Raw genomic sequence first — 24,887 nt, forward strand, 5'->3', positions numbered from 1 at the left:
TTTACCCCATGAATGAAACAAGTCCATCCTGAGTACTCTATCCAATGCCCCAATGAATTATGAAGTTTTCCAGTTTGGCTGATGGGAACAAGAACTACTCCTAGCTCTGTGTGAACTCCAGAGATGATTTTCCCTAGATATTTTCAGATGGCTCTTCCCCCAGCCTTCGGTAGTTTCTTTACATGCATATGCTGATCGTTTCTTTCCTGAATACTAAGAAGGATCTCCTGCAGTCCTCTGAAAACTTCTCTGTGCAACCCTGTTCCTCAATACTCTGTCCTGCTAATTCTAGATGTTTTGGTCTCACTGGGCTACCAACTCTATCTCTACAATGCAAATGTCTGCCAGAGTCTGCCTGATTTTTTCCTCAAGTCAGTAAGCTAGGCAATCATAGAGTTTAATTCATTTGTTTCTCATATTTCATAGAACACTGCCTTTTGTTGTCTAAGGTATTTATATATAAGGTATGTGTGTGTGTATCTCAGATAGATGATAGATGGATGATAGATAGATAGATATAGATAGATAATAGATAGATGGGTATCCAGTCCCTGCTACTGCATCCTATTTTGAGTGCATCTCTGGTATTGCATATATATGCATGTACATATATTCATATTCAGCAAAATGCCTTTCTTGAAGAAATGAACAAATTGTCTCATTTTTACTTATTGATATGCCAGTTTTTACTTTCATTTCTGTTTCTGTAAGGCTTTGTTTAGAATATTTCCTTTGTGTTTTGCCTTTTCCTATATCATCTGCTTTTTCTCTGTTTTAATTCAATTGTGCCTTCTGAAGTTTATACAGTTTTTAGTTCCAAATGCTACTTTAATAACAAAGATTTTATACAATAAACTTAAATCATGATTTCTTTAATTATCAACTGTAGAAAATACATTAGTGACTACCAACTATGGTAGATCAGAAAATACTACATAATACTTCTTCCCTCTCCAAATCTGCCTTCACCTTCTGATTTCAGCTGTTTAAGTTCATATTTTAAGCATTTCTAGTGATCATCTTTATATATACAAATGATACACTAAGAACAATTTTATTTTATTAGCTTTTTAAGCAGCCACTATGAAATAAAGGGAATAATTACACTTAAGTATTCTCCTAACTCCTCTCCCAGTTTATACCTGCTGAATTAGATCAGAAAGAATGTTAACATCATCATTCCTATATCATTAAATGTTATTGTAGCAGAAAGTGGATATACACTGTCTCATTCCTTCTTCCTAGGAATACAGAAAGCCTACATTTCCCAACCTCCCTTGCAGTTCAGTTGGACCATGTGACCAATTATACCAAAAGAATGTGAGTGATTTACACAACTTCCAAGTGTGGCCTCTAGAGTGTCCTATGAGAGTCTTCTTGCTCTCTCACTTCCTGCTCGTCTCTCCATCCCATGAATTTACTTGAAAGTGAATGACTCCAAGACCTCAGAACCACATTAGAAAGGCCGTGAATTCCTGAGTCACTTTGTGGAGAAGAGTCACTTAAGAGAGTCTCTTAACAGGAAACAGTGATGTGAACAAGAAATAACCCTCTAGTGAGTTATAGCTCTGATATTTTGATAGTGCTTTTTACAGCACCTCCGAATCTTTTTCCTAAGCAATATAGTTAATTTTTTAAATATTTATTTATTTATTTTAGAGTGAGAGAGAGAGAGAGTGGGGGGAGGGGCAAAAGGAGAGAAGTCGAAGCCAACTCTGCTAAGCACGGAGCCAGACTCAGGGCTTGATCTCATGACCCTGAGATCATGACTGAGCTGAAACCAAGAGTCAGTTGCTTAACTGACTGAGCCACACAGTCACCCCACAATATAGTTATTTTTATATTCTGGTCTGTCACCATATATATCCTACATTGTATTTTTTAATGTATTCCATTTTCATCACCAATCCTTTTGTAAAAGTTTTTTCACATGTATCTTAATTGGTTGATTTTTCATAAAGGAGGATTTATGGGAATTTTATTACCTATTCTGATAGGATGAGTAATGACTACCACCACCCCCCAGGTTGTCTGAGCCCCAGTCGTGGGATCCTAAAACTTTGTTATGTCAAATTGTAAGAGAAACTTTGCTGATGGAATTAAGGTTACTAATCAAAGGACATTAAGATAGGGAGATTAGCCCAGATTATCCAGGTGGGCCCAATGTAATCACAATAGCCCTGTGAGACTCTAAGCAGAGAAACCAGCTAAGCTATGCTGCACCTAGCCTTCTGAAATCCAGAAAGTATGAGATAATAAATTTATATTGTTTTAAGCCTTGGAGTTTGTGGTAATTTGTTATAGCTGCAATAGGAAACTATTACACCTGCATTCTTCCATGTTTACAATATCTGTCACATGAAAAGATGCTCAACATCACTGATCATCAGGGAAATGCAAATCACAACTACAATGAGATATCACCTCACACCTGTCAAAATGGCTAAAATCAGCAACACCAGAAACAACAGGTGTTGGTGAGGATGTGGACAAAAAGGAACACTTGTGCACTGTTGGTACGAATGCAAACTGGTGCAGTCACTCTGGAAAACAGTATGGAGGTTCCTTGAAAAGTTAGAACTACTCTATGATTAGTAATTGCACTACTAGGTATTCACCCAAAGAATACAAAAATACGAATATGAAGGGATACATGCATCCCTATGCTTATAGCAACATTACCTACAATAGCCAAATTATGGAAACAGCCCAAGTGTCCATCAACTGATGAATGGATAAAGAAGAGATGGTTTATATATACAATGGAATATTATGCAGCCATAAAAAGAATGAAATCTTGCCATTTGCAATGACATGGGTGGAGCTAGAGAGTATAATGCTAAGCAAAATAAGTCAGTCAGAGAAAGATAAATACCATATGATTTCATTCATATGTGGACTTTAAGAAACAAAGCAAATGAGCAAAGGGAGAAAAAAGAGTGACAAACCAAGAAACAGACTTAACTATAGAGAACAAACTGATGGTTACCAGAGAGAAGATGGGTGGGGGGGATGGGTGAAATAGGTGATGGCGACTAAGGAGTGTACTTGTTGTGATGAGCATCAGGTGTTGAATGGAAGTGTTGAGTCACTGTACTGTACACCTGAAACTAATATTACACTGAATGTTAACTAGAATTAAAATAAAACTTAAAAAATCTGCGATCATGATGTTCAGTGACAGTTTAACTGTGTATGATTTTTTGTCTCATTTTCCTTGCCTTAAGACATCTTAGGCATTCCTTCACTGTCTTCTAGCATAGATTATTGTTATGTAGAAGTCTGATGCCAGCCTGATTCTTTTGCACTTACAGTTAATTTGACTGGGAATGGAAGGTGACCTGGGTACCTATGGCATTATATCCTTACACTTGAAGTACAGTAACTTTAGTGGGTACGTCTTGGTATTGATATTTTTATATGACAGAAGAGCTGAAACCAAAGGGCAATAAGAGGCTTCATGGAGATAAGCGAGCATAGGCAGTGTGAAGCCCTTCGCAGGTGTACACTGAAAATTTAAGAGAGGAAATGCAGAGCCTCCCAGGTAGCATTTCCTCTGGCTCTTAGTTTTCAGGAGTCTCCCTGCAAATTCTCAGCAGAGACAGGCTATGCATTTTAGTTATGCTGGTTATAGTTTTATTTTTTAAAATTATTTTTAAAGATTTTATTTATTTATTTGACAGAGAGAGAGACAGCTGGAGAGGGAACACAAGCAGGGGGAGTGGGAGAGGGAGAAGCAGGCTTCCCATGGAGCAGGGAGCCCGATGCGGGGCTCGATCCCAGGACCCTGGGATCATGACCTGAGCCGAAGGCAGACGCTTAACGACTGAGCCACCCAGGCGCCCCTATAATTTTATTTTAATACTACTTTTTATTTTGTTTTTCTGTTCTCTATTTTGGAAATATCAATTATGCATCTGTTGGATCTCTACTATTTTCCATATTTATAATTTTCTGTCCAGATCTTCTCAGCTCTCTTTTCCATTTCAACTTGATCTATTTCAAGCCACTGATGTCGATGTGTATACAGTGATTCTGATTGTATGTTCAGCATACCTAGCCTCTCATTTTTGTTGCTCTTATTGTGCTTTTTATTTCTCTGATTTTTATATTCTTTCATATTACCTATCTTTCTGGAACTCTGCCAGTTCACTTGTCATTTCCTGTTGTCTGATTATTATCTTTTCTTTGAATTTGTGAAGCTCATTTTTGAGGTCCTGTTTCAGAAACTCCATATTTTCTTTAATTTATTTGATTTTAGAGAGAAGACTTGGTTCAATATTTTTCTTCTACTCTGTGGCATATTTCTTGTGATGTGTGCTTCAACTGCCTCTCATTTGTTATGGGTTTTGTTTTTTTTCCACATCTCCATTATAATATCTTAGCATACATGCCCTATTGCTTCCTTTTGGATTATTACTCATCTTTTAATAAGGACCTATCTTTGGTTAAGTATATACTGTGAACAGAGGCCCCTGGGTGGCTCAGTCACTTAAGTGTCTGACTCTTGATTTCAGCTCAGATCATGATCTCAGGGTCTTGAGATTGAGCCCCACATCAGGCTCTGTGCTGGGTGTGGAACCTGTTTATGATTCTCTCTCTCCCTCCCCTCTGTGCACTCTCTTTCTCTAAAAAGAAAGAAAGAATACACTGTGAACAGAGGTCCTTGGCTAGTGAGCTTGCATAACCAGAAACTTTATTTTCTTTCTAAGAAAGTTTCTCTCCAATACTCTATTCTGGAGCTGTGTTCTGAGGAAGCAGCAAATCTCCATAGGCTACAGATCCTACATATGAAAATTTCATATTTACTTTTCTGTCATTGTCCAGGATGAAAAGCCACAGAGTAGATTGCAAACAAATCAATAAATATATGCCACATCCATGTCCTGTCCCACGGTCGTTTCAGAACCAAGTCTCTGTTAGTTCTGAGCATTAGGTTTCTCCAGGGTTTCAAAGAAAAAGAACAGTAATTGCTTTGCCCATTGCCCTGTCCTTTCTCTAACTTAGGTTGCAAGATCCTTGCCTCTGCCTACTTTCATCATGAACACAAGACTAAGGGCTTTTTATTTTCCCAAATTATCTTAAATTCATTTGGTCTTCTAATAGTTTTCACTTCCACAGCTTTATCCTCTATCCCCCATTGCTATTGTAGGTTTATTTTCACTTTTACAGTCATTCTGACATTTTGATGACATTTAGAAAATATGGTGAAGCAACATCAAGGATGCAGTTGTCCATATTGAATTAAAAGATTGTCCAATGCATTTAAATGTTTTCTTTAAAAATTTAGTTAGCCCCCTAAAAATATGGGGAGACACAGCTAAATCCTACTTAAAGGACAGGGAAGGTACAGTGATATAACATGAACTCTTGGCTGTGTACAACTTCTCAGAGAAAACATGGATTTTCTTTTAACCAAGAAGTTGGCTTCTCTGCCATCCAAAAGAAAGAACATCAGAACAGCCAAAATGCCTGCTGTGGAAACATCACCCTCACTAGTCTCTGAAATCTCTAATCCATGCTGACTTTCACACAAAGTCTAAAACCTTCCATCCTCAGTCACCTGGGAAGCTGCGATGTTAACTGCCAAGGACCTGCGTGACACAAAAGCTGAAACCAAAGGGCAAGGAGAGGCTCCATGTGGATAAGCAAACAGGGCCAGTGGGAAGCCCATCCCAGGCATATACTGTGAATTTGTGAGAGGAAATGCAGGGCCTCCCAGGTGGCATTTGCCCTGGCCCTTAGTTTTCAGGATGCTCCCTGCAAGTTCTCAGCAGAGGAAATGGCAGGAGCGATGAGCCTATTTCTAAAGCCCTTTCCAACAACCTTCAGATTTCACACATTCAGACTGCACTTAGAAATACCAATCAACTTACCATTCCTTTTAGGAGCCTTCCAAATGAGCCACCTTTCAAAGAAATAATTGGAAGCAGGCTGAGAAAACAGCAGGCACTCAATAAATGCTCCTATGAATGAGTAAGTGAAATGAATGAATGTGTGAGAGAGTGAATGAAAAGCCTGCAAACTCCAGAGCCTAAATCTGTAAATGATCAGAAAAGTACATTTCCTGAAGGAACTATTTCATCTCAATTTGAAAATACTAATTTGTGACCACAGTCTATACTATTGTCAAATCTGGCCAACTCGTTCATAAAAATAGCTTTTCCAGACAAAACCATTATCAGAAAAGGTAAAAACTGATAACTTGTTCACGCTTCTGCCTGAGCCCTTGAATCTGTTTGATTCAAATGTGAAGCCAAACGCTGCTGGCTTTTACCCAATGTTACAGCCATTCAAGGAAGTTATAGCTGCTTTAGACTTAGTCTCTTCCCATCGAAAGTCATAAACTCCAGGTGGACTTGAGGGGGAATCAAAATAGGAAGGAAAATTAGTCTTTTCAACTTCCACAAAGATGCCTGGCAGAGGCTAAGGTCTACATCCTCAGAAGGCAAATCTATGGCTTCCTTAAATGGGCAGTTTGATTGTTTTGCTGGGAGTAAGTAAAAACTTTATATAAATATTAAAACAACAACAATGACAAGTGTCTGGACATTAAGCATACTTCCCAACTAGAAAATACTTAAGGGCTATTATAGAAATCTAAAAATGTTGTGGGCAAACATCAGAACCTTTTATCTCAATCTCTAATATGGAAATTTCTATTATTTCCTATAAGCCACATCTCAAAATGCTCATCCCAGTACACTATAAAATGGATGTTTTATGGCTTTGATATTGAGGGCATTTGGGTCAATATAAAAATGCTCTGTAAACTGCATGAGGTTATGCAAATATTAGTTGTCCTTTTGCTAGTGCTCTTATGCTTATATGTCAACAGTGGAATTAAAATTATTTAAAGGAGAACTTGAGTCCCTTTTCCCCAACCTTTCTCACAGATTAGCCATAACATAGCATCTTTGAGGGCAATAATGTGTTAATTACAGATCTCTCTTTTCAAACTTTCAGTTTGTGTCCTCCCAAAAGTCATATGTTGAAGCCCTAATCCCTAATGTGATGATATGTGGAAGTGAAGACTTTCAGAAGTAATTATGCCATGAGGGTGGAGCCTTCATGATGGAATTAGGGCCCTTATAAGAGACATAAGAGAGATGATCTACTATCTCTCTGCACCATGTGAAGATAGAGCAAGAAGGCATCAGTATGCGAGCCAGAAAGGGGGACCTCTCCAGGAACCAACTCAGTTGCCACATTGACCTTGCATTTCCCAGCATCTAGAACTGTGAGAAATAAGTATCTGTTATGTAAACCACCCAGTCTACCCAGTATATGGTATTTGTTATAGCGAACCAAACTGACTAAAACACAGCCCAAACAATTTTTTTGGAAGCTTTAGCTTAAGTGCTTCTTTTCTTTACAACTGGAGTGATGAGACCTCTGTGACAAAATGATGGACAGGGTGACTAAGTTCCTTAACCCATTTCTATCTGCATTTTAGGAATGATAATACTGGCCCCTCACTTCTTTCCAGAAATTCTGTCAAACAGGACAGTGTAAGAAAAGGTCCCCAAGCTTCCTGGAACAGAGATTAAATCAATTTAAGGCACTTAACACCTAACCCAATTTGTCCCTGCTCCCATTTCCCAGCAAGCATGAGAATAAGGAACCGATGAGAACATTCACAGAAATGTTTAATCACTCCAGAGTAGGCTTTGCTGGGGTGTAGCATGGGCCAAAGTCCACTGGAGAAAATATTGTAATGAAAAGGTTTACACATCAAAAATGTCTGTCAGTGTCCAACTGGGGGCCAAATGATTTCAGTAGCATTTGACACAATATCTTTAACAAAACTAGAATTTGGCACTGTCCCTCAAAGTTCATTATTAGAAGATTAAAGAGCCATGTTATCTAATGTCCCAAAGAAAAAAAAACTTAAAAGGTAGTCATCTAGTCTATGTGTAAATGGCAACAATGATAGGAATATCATTAAAAGCCCATAATATTCTTTTATTGAAAGCCTAATGTTCCATTCCATGATAAAAACACAACAAACTAGGAATAAAAGGAAACTTTCTCAACCTGATAAAGGAATCTATGAAAAATCCACAGATGACATCATACTTAATGGGGAAAGGATGAATGTTTTCCCCCTAAATCAGGAACAAGACAAGGATGTACACTCTTGCCACTTCTATTTAACACCATACTGGAGGTCCTACACAAGGCAATTAGGCAACTAAAAGAAATTAAAGGCATACAGACTTGAAAAGAATAAGTAAAATTATCTTCATTCTTAGATGGCATGATCTTATATGTAGAAAACCCTAAAAAAAATTCACTGAGAAAACTATTGGAACAAATCAACAATTTCAGCAAGATTTCAGGCTACAGAATCAATATACAAAAATCACTTGCAATGAACAACCTGAAAATGAAATTAAGAAAACAATACTCTTCAAAATGGGTGAAAATGAGTGGGAGATACAAACTTTTCAGTTATGGAATGAATAAGTCACAGGAATAAAAGGTACAGCATAAGGGAATATAGTCCATGGTATTATAATAGCATTATAAGGTGACAGATGGTAGCTATACTGTGGTGAGCAAAGCATAAGGTATAGAGTTATTGAATCATTATGCTGTACTCCTGAAACCAATGCAACATGTGTCAACTATACTGAAATTTTTAAAAATTAAACAATTCCATTGATAATAACATCAAAAAGAGTAATAAGATACCTAGCAATATGCAACAAAGAATGTGCAAAACTTATACTCTGAAAACTACAAAACATTGTAATTTATCTTAAATTAAAGAAGATTTAAATAAGTGGGAAAACACCCAATGCTCAATGATCCGAAGACTTAGCATTGTTAGGATGACAATACTCCCCAAACTTATGTACATATTCAATACAATCCCTATCAGAATCTCAGCTGACTTCTTTGTGGAAATTTACAAGCTGATCCTAAAATTCAAATGGAATTTTAAGGGATCCAGAATAGCCAAAACAATTTTAAAAAGAACAGACTAGCAGGACACACACTTCCTGATTTCAAGACTTACTACAAAGCAATGGTAATCAAGACAGAGTATTACTGACACAAAGATAGACATTATAGATAAATGAAATAGAACCAAGAGTCCAAAAATAAACCCAAGCATCTGTGATCAACTAATTTTTAACAAGGGTGTCAGGACTAATAAATGGATGAAAACATAGTCTTTTCAACAAATGGTGCTGGAAAAACTGGATGTCCATGTGCAAACGAATGTAGTTGAACCTTCACTTCATACTACATACAAAAAGTAACTCAAAATGGATCAAAGACCTAAATGTAGGAGCTTTCTATGGTCTGAATATGTTTCCTTAAAATTCATATGTTGAAATCTTAATCCCCAAACATGACAGTATTAGGAGGTGGTGACTTGGAAGGTGCTTAGGTCATGAGGGTGGAGCCCTCATGAATGGGATTAGTGCCTTATAAGAAAGGCTCCAGAGCGATCCTGAGCCCCTTCCAGCATGTAAAGACACAGCAAGAAGGTGCAGGCTATGAACTAGGAAGAGGGCTTTCCCCCAACCATACTGCATCTTGATTTTGGACTTTCCAGCCTCCAGAACTGTGAAAAATAAATGTCTGTAATATGTCAGGAAAATATTAAAAAACTAAAGCAACAGTAAGATCTTCACACTCACTAGGGTGACCAAAATCAAAATGTCAGATAATAACAAGTGTTGGTAAGGATGTGGAAAAATCAGAACCCTCATACACTGCTGATGGGAATGTAACATTACACAGTCACGTTGGAAAACAGTCCTGTAGTTCCTCAAATGATAATACATGGAGTTATACCATACAACCTAGTGATTCTACTTCCAGTAATATCCCCAAGAGAAATGAAAACATATGTCACAAAAATTTGTACACCGTTGTTTATAGCAGCATTATTCATAATATTCTAGAGATGGAAACAACCCAAATGTCCATTGGTGAACAAATGGATAAACAAAATGTATTATATCCATTTATTATTAGGCCGTATGAAAGAATGAAGTACTGATACATGCTGCAACTCGGATGAACCTCAAAAGCATTGTGCTATGTGAAAGAAGACAGTCACAGAAGTCAACATAGTATATGATTCCACTCATACGGAAGTCCAGAATGTGTAAATCTATAGAGACAAAAAGGAGACTAGTAGTTGCCTTAAGGCAGGGCTGGGAAGTAGGTGAGGGGATAGATAAAGGATATGGGGTTTCTTTTTGAGGTGATGCAAGTGTTCCACAATTAAATGTGTTGATGGTTGCACATATCTATGAATATACTAAAAAACATTGTACATTTCAAATGGGTGAATTGTATGGTAGGGAGTTCTATCCCAATAAACATATTTAGAAAAAAGAAAAAGAAAAAAACTCAGTCTTAAAACTCTGTTGAATGAAAGGGTAAAATTCTACACAAACTCTCCAAGAATATCCCTTTCTTTGGAGCAAAAATATAGAAGTTATAGAGAGGCAGAAAGAACAAATAACATTTATTCATTTATTTCATAAAAATACATAGAACGATACAGACCAGGTAGAAAATTAGTACATAAGATAGTCATAATCCTGCTTTTTTTTTTTTTGCAGTTTTTTTTTTTTTTTTTCATAATCCTGCTTTTAAGAAGCTTACATTCTTTTTGTTGTTAGGCAGAAACATACACTGCTTCCTAAGTAGCAGGCACTGTTCTAAGAACAAATATTAACTCCTTTAATCCTCACAAAACCCTATGAATTATTATTCCATTTCACAGATGAAGGTACAACTGAAGCCTTGATTTAAACCTCATCTGGACTATTTAAGCAACCTTCCAATGAATCTTGCTGTCTCCACACCTGCCGCCATTCAATCTTCCACAATGCTGGGAAGGGTGATCTTTCTAAAACCAAAACCAACCATATGCTCTTTAAACTCTTCAGTGGCTTTCCACTGCCTTAAGAACAAAGTCCAAATCCTCAGCTCATTGAACAGTGCCCTTCATTACCTCACCCCTGCCTAAGTCTGCAATCCAATTGCTTGCCCTATTTTTTCTTTCATGGTCTGCTCCAGCCATGCTGAGCTGCTTTTGGTTTCCCAAACTAGGAAGTAAGTTTCACATCTCTGGGCCTTGGTACATGCTTCTTTTTCTCTCTGATTTTCCTTTCTACTTTCCAACATGCCTTCCTGACAAGCCCCTACTTACTTGAAGACTCAGCTCAAGCTTTGCCTTCTCAATTAACCTTTCCTGACATCCTGTCATCCCCAGTAGAATTGACCAGCCCTCTTCTTTTCCATTATAGCTGGTGTTCCTTTCAAAGCACTTGTAATACTTTTTTTTTGCATGAACTACTTTAGTTATCTGTATTTCCTTACTTAATGATAAAATTATTCAACTTAGGGACCTAGACTTACTTATTTCTGTACATTGAGCTTCTGACATATTGTCTGAAACCATAGTACGTAGCCTATATATGTTTATTTAATAAGTGAGTATATGAATGAATGAAGCAGTCAATTAATAGATCAAGTAATTTAAATTTTCATGAAAAAAATCAATGAATCAATCAATAGATCAAGTAATATGAATTTTCTAGAAACTTGACTTCTGCATAAAGCAGAGTGCCCCATCCCCTACCAGCTATGCTAAGCCAGTACTTTCATCATCATGTTCCTCCTGAGGAGCATATAATGTTTCTGACCTGAATACATCAAATGACTATATGATAAAGAATGTCCATAATACCAACTGCCACTTACTGATGGTTTATTATGTTCTGGGCACAAGAACATATAAGTTATTTCATTTCCTTAAGCCTCTTTCTTAATCTATAAAATTAAGGTGTTTTGAAATTAAATGAGTTAATCTGTGTATCTACAGATATGTATTTCTCCCCCCACCAAATCAAATAAGGCCAGTGTGTCCTACCTGAAATTTAGATCTAATCCTGAGATCTATAGGCCTGCTCTAATTTCATTCAGACCATAGGCTTAAAATAATTCTATGAACTGGTATATTTCTTTATCTTCAAGTGTGTTTTGCAATCAGTATGTAATTTGGTCCTCAGAACACCATATGCAGTACCAAGGGCAGGGATTATTGTTCACCATTTCACAAATGAGAAGAGGTTAATAGACTTATTACAATAATAAGGCAAGTTTGTGACAGAGCCAAGACAAGCACCCAGGTCTCCCCACAAGTGATTTGCATTTTTATATTGGGGTTATTTACGATAAAGTCTCATATTCTAAAATGGGTGTCATTTAGATGAACACATTCTACAACTCTCTTGTGTCAAAGTCATAAGAAGTTTTTGAAATTAAATCCCACTGCTTGGCTTCTATTTGTACAGAACTTTTCATTGTTGTTTTTAAGACTTCAAAGTTTCTCCACTCTCATCTTGAGAAAGCATTGTACATTTTCCCCATTGCTTACAATTAGTATGTCATTATGGAGTTGGAAGTTTTAGGTAAAGTTAACTGCCAAGTCTGCCAACTTCTTAACAATGTCCAATGTGGCATCTTTGGGTGTTTACAAGAAATAGTTTTTAATTGCTCAACTTTGAGGAAGGCACTGAGGCTAATCATGCCCCAAGGGCCTAAGAGAATCTCTAAGACACAAAGCTATTAGAAATGTTCTGCTTGTCTGGGACCAACCCAAAGCATCACAGGTGGAAAGAATACCTTTCCAGTTTAAGATGGCCTCATCATCTCTCAAAGTTGAAACAAATTTCCTTAGACATTTGCTGAAAGTCTGTTAGGAGATGTTTGGCCAGTCAGTCCTCTCCAGAACCTCATTTCCCTTTGTTTCTGGTAATTCATGGCTCCTAATACATAGCTCCGGCCTACCTCGTAACATAAGGAAAAGGGAGAAGGCAGAGTTGTCACTTGCTAAATTAGAATTATAGATTTGTGCATAACTCCAGACAGGCACCCAAGGACTGTGATGAGGAATTGCCTATACTATGGTCAGCCCTTTATAATCCACTACACACTCTCTGTTTTGCTTGTCTTCTGATTAAGGATTTTTCAGGAGTACACCAGAAACAGCTACTAAAGAGGTCTTCTACTAGTCACAATCTTTCCAAAGCAGAGAAATGTATTTCCACCAGCTCAGTCCCCAACCCTTGTCTCCTCCCCTTTGCCTGCAGTAATTCCTGCTATCCGGCATTCTAAAGCCTTCATTTGACTGTCAGGATACATCCCTACACTAAGCAACAGAACCCACAAATGTTTTTCTTTTTGCCTTAACCCAGATCTTTCCTGTAACCCTTTTATTAGGCCTTAGGGTAACTTCCTTAGTTGTCTTCCATATACAAGAAAGATATTTATGACCTACTATCAAAAAAGGCTTTGAACAGGAAAAGTTTCTCTAAAATTAAGGGTATCATAACTGCAACAGGCCCCAGAAATGGTCTGATAAGCAAAAGAAACTGAGACCCAGAAAATTAAAGTAAGCTGCCCAATGTCAGACAACTTGTAGGGTGTCTACTCTATCTTTGGGTCTTCTCTCCTGACCAATTTGAGAAATGCTACATTAGGGATACATTCAGAGGTCATGAGGCTGACAGAAGTTAAGTACTGTCATGGGAACTGATTCCATATCCTCGCCATTACTGTTTTCTAACTGGCAGTGAAACAAGCCTCAGCCAAAAACCAGTGTCTTAATGTGGTACTGATATCATGTCACACTGAGTTAACCAAGGACCTGGACAAAATCTTGCTGAGTACCAGATCTGAGACCTTCACCCTCAAAGCAAGAATCAAGCAAAATACAATAGGGGTAATTTCTCAAAAGTCAGTGATATGGAAGTAGCCCTGAGTTTTCTATCCATCTCTGTCTCTAATTAATTGTGTGACCTTTAGTCAATTCACTTCATTGCTTTAGACCACAATTTTCCCATCTATAAAATATAAGTACCAATTTATGTGAACACATTTGGAAAAGTAAAAATAACTAACATGCTAGTATTTATTGAGACTTACCATGTGCCAGGCACTATTCTAAGTATTTTACATGTTTTTACTCATTTCCTAAAGATGAGAAATTCAGCTCAGATTCTTTGGATTACTTGAACAAGTTCACAGAACTAGTAAGCCTCTGAATACACAGCCTAAACCACTACCTCAGACTGCTTCCCACTACCCTATATTGTATCTACTACCATAAAAAGTGTTACAGAGCTTGAGAAACAATGATCTGTCCTCAGGTAACCTATGTCATCATTGAAGAGTCATAACAGAGAGAACCAGATAACAAAATAGATAACAGAAGAACTAAGCCGAGTGTTGAAAGAGGGATTAGATAGGACCTTACTTTCCAAGTTGGTAGAACATCTGAATGATCGTGCAGAAGGAGTGGGAGTGAGCGTGAAGGAATTCATAGAACAATGAAGGAACTAACCTGATTCAAGTGGAGACTACTTGGTGAGGACTTGGCAGACAAAAGTGAATGTGGGAATCAATAACATATATCACTGTACAGTTTGCATAGCACTTACCACCAGTGCATACACACATTCTCATTTGTTTGGGCCATGTCAGTTTCCCCCACCAGACTGTAAGTTCCATGAAAGTAGGTACCATATCTGGCAATTTTTTGCACCATGTCTCCTCAATGCCAAGCACATAGCCTGACACATGGTGGGTGTTCATTAAATATTTGTTGAATAAACGTATCAATAGGTAAATAAAAAAGTAAATGTTACATGATAGATGAGGGACTGCCATAGTTGACCTTGTGTGCTATATGAAGGCATACAAACTCGATACAGTTGCAAAAAGGAGCCCATGGAGGCTGTTTGAGCAGGCTGAGGTGGCAGAAGTGGGAATGAAAAGGCAAACATAAGGGCTATTTCAATGTGGGAATCAATAACACATGTACTCTCTGCTGTGCACTCTCTATCCCAGCTGTCCCCTGATAGACATTTCTCCACCAGCTGCAGGCTCTGTCACGACACCAATTTAATACAGAAAGAATGTGAAGGGACTATGGACCAAAATAAAAAAGAATTATTTCTTAGTTCTGTGGAAAGCCCAGCAGTGGTATACTCCCATGGTCTCAAAAGTCTCCTTTCTCTTTTCTTTATTTGTTTTCCCTACACAAAATGCCACATTTTTTTCAAACAGCTCTGGTTTGGCAAAATTTAATTGCCTATTTGGGATGAGGTCCCTGAAGCTCTCAGACGTTAATTATTTCTTTCTAGTGAAGATCAGAAACTTTGAACTCTACGCATGAGATAAATGATCTGGTAGCACTTTGGAACCTCAACTTATTTAAGTTACTGAGCAGCTCATCAACTTGTTCCTTGCATTTGGAATTGAATCTGGAAGAGAATTGGACCCCAGACATCATGAGTAGGCTGAGGATGTAGATGTATAGATTTAGTTCAGAGAAAAGTATGCTCCCAGAATAGAGTTCTGATGACAGCTTCCAGATAAACATATAGATCGATGAATTTTGAACCTAGATGAAGAGAAGAGGAGAAGAGGTGCAAATTCTAAACCAAACTGCTCAAGGAAAGGTAGGTTCTGGTAGTTATATTTTCTGATAAGTAAGGGGTAACCAAAAGGCTTTTGGGCTTCAACTCCAGTATGATGCTTTGGAAATGGGCTGGGCCTATTTTCCAGCTTTAGTGAGTAAAGTGATTGTCATTAGATGTTTTTGCTGACAGAGAGATGCACAAGTCCTTGGAGTCTTCAGGTTGCATATTTTCATTCTCCGGCACTGAAAGTAAGTGGTGGGGAAAGAGCAGGAAACCGGGTAGTGTACATACAGAGCCCAGGACATCTCCTGGAAGTCATCCAATTTAGTTTAAAGCCCTGGGTACAGCATGTTTTGCTATCATTTCCTTCTTTTTTTATTTTTTATTTTTTCCGTTGATTTTTTTATTATGTTTTTAAAGAAACTGGCAATTTGGTTTAATTGTGTTCCAGTTCACCAGGATAAGATAATAGATAGATAAGTATTGCCAAGAGGTGAAAGATGTCTAACCTAGCAGATTGAAAACTGAAATAACCTAAGGGTCTTGATGCAAAACGTTCAGATGACCTCAATCCTCCTTATGTTACAACTTTTCTGAGGGAAACTGAACAAGGATGTATGTGGGTCCAGTGTCAGTGAAATAAATGTTTGCCTAAGAAATTAAATAATGTAAGTAGATACCATTACCGAGGGCTGCATGGATACCAAAGTGTTTGGCGGTTGTGATTTGACCTAATCCAAAAGAATCTTCTTTCTTCAGAGGTTTCCAGGCATTTGGGAGTTTGAGAAGCTTTTGAAATCCCACCATGAAAGTTTGCAGAAAGATTATCACTGTTCCAAACATGACAATGTAGAAAATTATTCTTTTGGGCAATCTCATTCTACTCCAACTACTGGTACTTGAAAAGGACATCCAATGGTGAGTCAGTAACAAGAAAAAGCTCCAATTTCTTCCCTCTCCTCCAACATTTTTTCCCTCTAACCATTTATGAGACATGGGCAAACTCCAGGAAGTCAAGGGGCAGCCATTAGTTGAAAGGAAAGTTAAGCTGTATAAATAATTGCAGGTGACAAGACTAAGATGGGAAATATGCTGGGTCCAGTTTGCCAGGAATCTTTTAATGATAATTCTAGGATGAGACAATCAACATTGTCTTTGGAGGGCAGGGCCCAGACTAATGAAAAATAGCCCCCTCAATTAAGACGCTGAGTAGCCTTTAAGTGTGAGAGGGAAATTGTCATCAATTTTAAGTTCTATGGGTCTAAACGCAGTACTAATGGAGGCAAGGTCATGGGTTCGATCCCAATACCTATCAGTTAGCTTAACACCATCTAAAAACAAGTCTTCCCAGGGCCCTAGACTGATCACCAATTTTTAGTCAAATGGCTCATCAATTTATTCTACCGGGCTCATGGAAGACTGAGGGATAAATTCCTTATAAACCTTCCCTCAATACTGGAGAAACAGAATACATCCTGCAGCTCATTAGGAATGATAGATTCATATAAAAGAGAGTAAACATGTATTTATCAATATTTAATATTTAACAGCAAAAACAATGTGTTTTAAACAGTTCTAGGAGCAACAGAGACTTTTAAATGGCATAAGAATCAGCTGTCTACTTCTATACAAAACCATTTCATCCTCCCATCTGTAGCCTGCCCATCATCTTTCTAGATCTACTACTGTGGATGGTGCATGTATAAATAATTGGGGATTAAATATAGACCATTCAAGGAAATTTAGGGCATGACAATACTAACTTAAAGTGTAACAGTCTTCATTGTGACTCTCATCTTTCTTCATTTTCCCACTATGGAAATGATTGTCTCAATATTCACTTGCAAGGTAGAGACAATCCAAGGGAAACCCTTATATATCCAGGGTCCCATAATAAATGAAGACAGAACCAGCATTAGGTTTCTCAAGCTCTGAGGACACTCCTGTGAAGGCAGGTCATCAGCCTCCCCACGCCTTTCATGTGTTTGCCCATTCCTAAGTGGCATACGCTTTTATATCCATGGATTTATCATTCCTGTGTACTTAGCCTGTCTGAGAGGCTGACAAAATAGAGAATGAGACACAGGGATAGGTTCTTGGAGGCCAGAACAGGGAAGAGGGGGAGCTATGGAATCTTCTTTGCTAAAGACTTTTAAGGATAAGTGAGTTTCCCATTTCAGAGATGGTTAGAGAAATTCCATCCCTTATCAAACTTCTCTAGTCCACATGCTTCTCCAACAATGGAGGAAAATATAGTAGATTCTTCATGTTGTGGGGAGTGTTAAGGTTTGTTTTGTTTTGTCTTCATTTTAGCTGAGGAAAATGAGAATCCTAGCATGTTAGAACTAGATGGGCTCTTACAGATCACTTAGTCTAACTGGATTGCAAATGCAAATTTAGGCCAGTGAGGGGAAGGAACTTATCCAGAGACATAGCCAGGGAGTAGCAGAAACTTCAAGGAAGGGATTAAAAAGAGAAGGAAGAGTTAGTTTCATGAAGAAGCACATAAAGATTAAAGGGTGTTTGGTATATAAACAGCAATGTTGGGGGAAGAAGCAGATAAAAGAAGAGAGGTTGTCTTTCAATGTGGAACAGGCCAAGAGCTCCATTCACACATTCATTCATCAAGTAATTCTTGAGCACCTTCCACGTACTAGGCACTATTCTGTTTTGGGCATACAGTAGTGAGCTAAATGGACAAAATTCCCTGACTTCATTGAGCTTGAGGGTACATTCTAGTTAAAAGAGACAATCAACAAACATAATTAATAGATAAAATATACCATGTGCTGGAAATAATGATTCTAAGGAGAAAAATAATGTAGGAAAGGGGGGTATAAAATATCAGGGGTTAGAAATGAACCTTTAGACAGGGTGGTCAAAGAAGGACTCACTAAAAAGATTCCTTGTGAGTAAAGACCTGAGGGAAGTAAGATGATAAGCCATGCAAGGATCTGGGCTTCATGTATACGGAGCAACAAGATCAAAGAAAGCAAAGTCTCTGAGAATGGGATGTGCTGTGAATGTTTAAGGAACAATGAGGAGGCCAGTGTGACTATAGCAAAGTGAACAAGGAAAAGAGTAATAGGAACTGGGGTCAGAGAAGTAATTGGGAGGCAAACCATGTAGGGCCTGATAGGTCATAATAAGGAGACTGGTATTCAATTAGGTTAAAATGGGAAGCTACTGAAATTTTTTAATGGAAAAGTGACCTGATATGACTTACAATTTAACTGAATTATTTGAACTGAATGGGGGCAAGGCCAGAAACAGGGAAGCCAATAAGGAAATTACTGACAAAATTCAAGTGAATAATGGTGATGATTTGGAATAAAGGACAGCAGTGCAGGTGGCAAGAGGAGTAGTTAGATTCTGGATGATAGCTGAACAATAACATATTATTTATTTATATATTTATTTATTCATTCAATATCTATCATGTCCCTATGATGCCCCAGGCACCATACTAGGTACACCAGTAAATAAAGCAGACAAGGTCCCTGTCCTCAGTAAATTTACAGTTGAGTGGGAAACAAATAATAAACAAGTAATAAAATTATTAGTATAATTTCAGATATTGGAATGTGCTACAAGAAAAGCATAAACCAAAGGGAAAGAGAGTAGTAAGGTGGAAAGAGAAAGCCTTTTCAGATAGTCTGGTCATTCAAGCCCTCTTCTTACCACCCACACTTTTAGAATCATCACATTAGATTTTCACACTCTTAACTGGTGCTCAGCAACAACAGCACGAAAAACACAGGAGAAGCTGGCAACGTAAATCCAACCAGGGATATTAGCAGAAGGTTTTCACAGACCTCAAGGGTTCCATGAAAGACTCCATTTACATAATATCAGTTCAGATCAAAGAAGTACTTTGCAACACTCTATGCCAAGCACCATGGCAGATACTAGTGCAATGAGAAAATGGAGGCATGAACAATTTAGGAGTGACCAACAGACATAAGAATAAGCAATATTTTAGCTAAAAGTATCAGAAGGTACCCTCTTTCTGGAGATTAGTAACTTAAGCTGACAGAAGTTCAGTTTTGGAAAATGGTGAACAAGTAAGAGAACCAGGAAGATGGTCTCTCTCTCTTCTCTTCTTACTTGAAAAAAAATAAAAATAAATAACCCAAGAAGGTTATCTGGTGGAAGAGGGATGAAGAACTTTTCATATAACCATTTTCAAAAGGATGAGGAATTTGCTATTTTCCTAGGGAAGGAGGAAATTCCTAGCTTTGCCTCTGTTCTCATTATAGATATCCCATTTGTATCCCTTATCTTTTGAAAAGGATCCTGTATGTCCTAATTATTTCCACCTTTCTCACACCAGCCCTCCCTCTTTATTCTCATTCTTACAGGTAAAATGAAGCAACTGCATTGGCACCCATCCAATGAATAGTGGCAAATAGGAAGAATGGCCATAGATAATGCTACAGCAGTGTTTGAGTTTCTCCTTATTGGAATCTCTAACTATCCTGAGTGGAGAGTCACATTTTTCACATTGGTGCTGATAACTTACCTGAGCACATTGTTGGGGAATGGACTTATCATCTTTCTTATCTACTTTGACCCCCACCTCCACACTCCAATGTACTTCTTCCTTACTAATCTGTCTTTCTTAGACCTTTGCTATGGAACCGCTTCCATGCCCCAGGCCTTGGTGCATTGTTTCTCTACCCATCCCTACCTCTCTTACCCACAATGTTTGACCCAAATGAGTGTCTTGTTGGTCTTGGCCACAGCAGAGTGCCTCTTACTGGCTGTCATGGCCTATGACCGTATGGTTGCTATCAGCAATCCCCTGCGCTATTCCGTGATCATGAATGGCCCAGTGTGTGTCTGGCTGGCTGCTACCTCGTGGGGGGCATCACTTGTGCTCACTGCCATGCTTGTCTTATCCCTGCAGCTTCACTTCTGTGAAGCTAACATCATTAACCATTTTGTCTGTGAGATTCTTTCCCTCCTTAAGCTGGCCTGTTCTGATACCAGCCTCAATGAGCTTATGATCCTCACCACAGGCATCTTTACCCTGTTCCTACCCTTTGGATTAGTTCTTCTCTCCTATGTCCAAATTGCCACTACTGTCCTAAGGATTCGCTCAGCCCAAGTTAGGCTCAAGGCCTTTTCCACCTGTGGCTCTCATTTGACTGTGGTGACAATCTTTTATGGGGCAACCATCTCCATGTATATGAAACCTCATTCCAAGTCATCCCCTGACCAGAACAAGTTTATTTCAGTGTTTTATGGGGCTTTGACACCCATGCTGAACCCCCTAATATATAGCCTGAGGAACAAGGATGTTAGAGGGGCAATGAGGAAAGTTATGGCAAAAAGGACATGAGCCTTCTTTGTTTCTAAACTCATGTATATATATATATAAATTTTATTATGTTATGTTAGTCACCATACAGTACTTAATTAGTTTTTGATGTAGTGTTCCATGATTCATTATTAGTTTCAAGACATCAGCTACATCCTTACTGATGGTAAACAATTGTTTAAAGGGTCTGACTTTACCCTTGGTAGAGCAGGTGGTTATCATTTGAGAAGCTTCAGGAAGTGCTCCCACCCTAAAATATTACCCCTACTAAGGCTTGAATTTCCATTAGAGGGTCTTTACATATAACATGTTAGTGGTCACCCGCTAGGTCACAGAAGAGACCTAAGCAGCAAGACAATCTCCTATGACTATTAGCAGAAGGCAAGTCATAACTGAATTGGAAAAATAGGACAAAGGATGGTGTAATAAAAGACAAGAAGACAAACATCAGAAACTTTACAACTTTACTGGAGGCAAGCTCTGTTGTGAAAGCACAATTGACTTGCTCTGCTTAACCTCAGAATCATGAGAAAATTGCATCATAGCCATTTCCTACATTCGTGTGGAGTGGTTTTCCCCTTTTCTTGCTCTTTTTCTAAACTTCTTTCAAGTCTGTTATTTTATTTTATATTCCTAATGTAATTCTATGAAATTGGTAAGAAAGACACCATAATCCCCCTGTGTTAACAATGAGAAAAGAGAGGCCCAGAGAAGGAGTTGAGACTTCTATAAAATCATACATAATTGGTAGTGGAATCAAAATTAGAATTTAGATCACACATATACAACCTCTGAACTTTGTCAATATTGTCTAGAAAATTATTTGGAATTATAGAATTATAAATGCAACTAACATTCATTGAGCACTTACTGTATACCAGACACTGAGCTAAGTTCTCTACATCTCTTATCACATATAATTATCACAACAATTCAACAAAATAGTGCTATTATCAACCCATATTAGAGATGAGGACACCGATACTTTTAGAAGTTAAGTGATTTGCCCATGGCCATAGAGCCAGGAAAGAGCAGAGCCAATATTTAAATCTAGGTCTGGCTGATTTCAGATCCTATTCACTGTACCCACACTAGAGACCTTAGAGATTATTTAATGCAGTGATTTTAATCAACTTTATGGTGATATAATTTATGTACAATAAACTTTATACAGTTACAGTGTGCAATTTTATGAATTTTGACAGATGCCCACTGAATCAGCACACAATTCCATCATCTCCAAAAGTTTCCTTGTGCCCTTTCATAGGCTACGCCTCCCCCACCCCATACCCTGGCAACCACTGATCTGATTTCTTTCACTATATGTTAGTTTTGATTTTCTAGAATTGACTGTTACTGGAATCCTATGTGTATGTACTCTTTTGTGTATGGCTTTTCTTACTGAGCGTGCTTTTGAAATCATCCACATCGTTGCTTCTATCAGTAATTTGTTCCTTTTATTGCTGAATATTTCATTGCACAAATTTACCACATTTATAAAAATCCATTCCTCGTTATTGGATGTAATGCAGTGGCTTTTAAACTTTATTTTTTTAAAGATCTTTTATTTATTTATTTTTGAGAGAGCGAAGGAGAGAGAGAAAGCATGAGCTGGGGGAGGGGCAGAGGGAGAAGCAGATTCCCCACTGAGCAGGGAGCCCAATGCAGGACTCAATCCCAGGACCCTGAGATCATGACCTGAGCCTAAGGCAGGCGCTTAACCAACTGAGCCACCCAGGCACCCCGGCTTTTAAACTTTAGTTCTCACAGTCCTATGGGTTCAGTTGTGTGCCTGGAACCTGTCAATGGAAGTGAAGTTTTCTGTGTACAATTTCATTTGAAAATGGAATTCTAAAAATAAAAAAAAAAGATTTAGCAAACAACAATCTACTACTGATCTCTCAGTTTTAGATGAGTTCAGAGGCTCAGTGAACAGTATATAAATTTCCCAGGATCATGAAACTTTCCGGAAGCAGATTTAGACCTAAGATCCAGATACCCTGTTTCCTGGTCTCACTTTACTTTGGGCAATTCCACCAAACATGAAGAAGTCGTCTACCAGTTGGCCTGATAGAGAACAAGAGACAAATCAGTAGGAGAAAAACACAATGCACAGCACACCTAGATGTGAAGCAAGGCACCATGGAGCAAGTAGATGTTCAGTGCATTCCTCAGACCCTGGCTGCTGGGAGTAACACTGTGTGGTGCTACAAAGAGAGTACCAGACATACACAGGACCTGTCTCACACATGTACTCACTAAATGAAGAGGAAAACAGAATGAATAAACCACTTGCCAAAATAGCCTAATTTTCTTTTTTTTTTTTTCAGATTTGGAATTTGTTTTTTATTTTATTTTATTTTATTATGTTATCCATTATACATTTTTTAAAGCTTATGGTATTCTTAGCCACTGAAACCATGCTTTAATATCAAGAAAAAAATATTTAGGAAAAAGCCAAGTGACCCCAATTTTTAATTTATTCATTCAACAAATATTAACTTTCTATTTTCAACCAGACACTGGGCTAGGTGTTAGGGCAAGTTTCATACTTTATGCAAAAGGTTTCTTACTATTGAAATAAACATTTCAAATTAACATTATGAAATAAATTGATGAAATTAATAATATTTTAGAGAAAAAATAAAGCTTTCAGGTAGAGAGAAATTCAGAAATTAAGAGGTATGTTAGGAGTACCCATTTTATGAATAAACAAACAAAAAGTAGAATAAGACCTATAAATATAATGAACAATAAATAAATGAATGAATGAATACATAAATAAATAAAAGTGGTGATTTCCAGAGGAAGGGGGGTGGGAGATGGGTAAAATGCATGAAGGGGAGTAGAAGATACAGGCTTCCAGTTATAGAATGAGTAAATCACAGGAATAAAAGGCAAAGCATAGGGAATGTAGTCAATGATATAATAACGATGCACGGTGACAGATGGTGGCTACACTTGCGGTAAGTATAGCATAATGTATTGTGATATTGAATCACTATGTTGTACACCTGAAATTAATGTAACATTGTATGTCAACTGTACTCAAATTTTAAAATTTTTTAAAAACACAAAATAAAATAGAAAATTTCCTACCAAAAAGAAGTATTCATTTTAATGACTCTGCCTTTGAGGGGAGAAATTCTCCACTCTCTATCATAGGTTGGTTTACAGCTTAAAATGAGAATCATATTTTCACTAATAGTGCCCCTACCACAAAATGGTAGCTCTGTCACTAGGTGCTTTGTCTTTTTATTGACTTGCTGGTAGGGCACAGCCTACAGACAGAGGGGCATAGTGGAATCTGTAGATGGGAGCTGTGGAATTGATTCTGCTACTAACTAGCTGTGTGACCTTAGTTATACCAATCTCTGGCCCTCAAATTTTCTCATCAATATAATAGGAAGGTTGTATTTTGTTACCCAAAGACCTTTCCACTTCTAACCTTCTGCATCTAGGTGTTATTTTATATAGATTTTCTTTCTTGTCTTAAAAAAAATGGAATCATATTATCAATTTACTCTGCAGCTCGCATTTTCCACTTGGCAATATATCATGGACATTCCTCCAGATCAATATATATAGATCTATCTGCCTGACTTTAAATGTTAGCTTTGACTGAAGAAGTAGGCACACATAGCAGCTAGTTAGCATGAGTATGATCCTTCCAGCACTAACGTTCTGTTTCTAGGTATCTAAACCCAAAGGCCATCTAATTCAACATTGATATTAATTCATTTTAAATACAAAATAAACTCTATGAGGATGTTGTGAAATGAAATCAATTCTGAATTGTTAAAAACTCCTAAGGTTGAATATCACTTCTTCACTTGATCAATCACAGGCACTGTGAGAAATATTCCACTGTGCATCCCACATCCCAAGCAGCTGGGTAGTGAAGATTACCTTGTTTCAACCTGAAAGCAAATAAAAACTGGTTTGAAACTAAGGTAATTCTGCCAGAAATTGAGGAGAAAGTTTACAAACTGAACAACAGGCTCCAAATAATATTTTCCAATGAGTATTTAAGGAAAAGATACCATGTCCCATTCATAGAATTTGGGATTTCAATTGAGGGAAGTCAGCAGAGTATAACA

General features: G+C 37.8%; 1 protein-coding gene across 1 annotated transcript; it reads left to right on the plus strand.

Moving 5' to 3' along the window:
* The first annotated feature begins 19,881 nt into the window (after window positions 1-19,881).
* LOC118011576 (olfactory receptor 13H1-like) lies at window positions 19,882-20,808 on the plus strand. Its single transcript, XM_035006510.1, has one exon. The coding sequence runs from the start codon at window positions 19,882-19,884 to the stop codon at window positions 20,806-20,808; it is 927 nt and encodes a 308-aa protein (XP_034862401.1).
* Window positions 20,809-24,887: the final 4,079 nt, after the last annotated feature.

This window comes from Mirounga leonina, unplaced genomic scaffold (genome assembly GCF_011800145.1).
Source record: "Mirounga leonina isolate KUSES-001 unplaced genomic scaffold, KU_Mleo_1.0 Mir_101664, whole genome shotgun sequence".
Lineage (NCBI taxonomy): Eukaryota > Metazoa > Chordata > Mammalia > Carnivora > Phocidae > Mirounga > Mirounga leonina.

Bases quoted from the DNA above. Each gene is read 5' to 3' on its own strand.
- LOC118011576 (XM_035006510.1), top strand. From the start codon at position 19,882: ATGGCCATAGATAATGCTACAGCAGTGTTTGAGTTTCTCCTTATTGGA.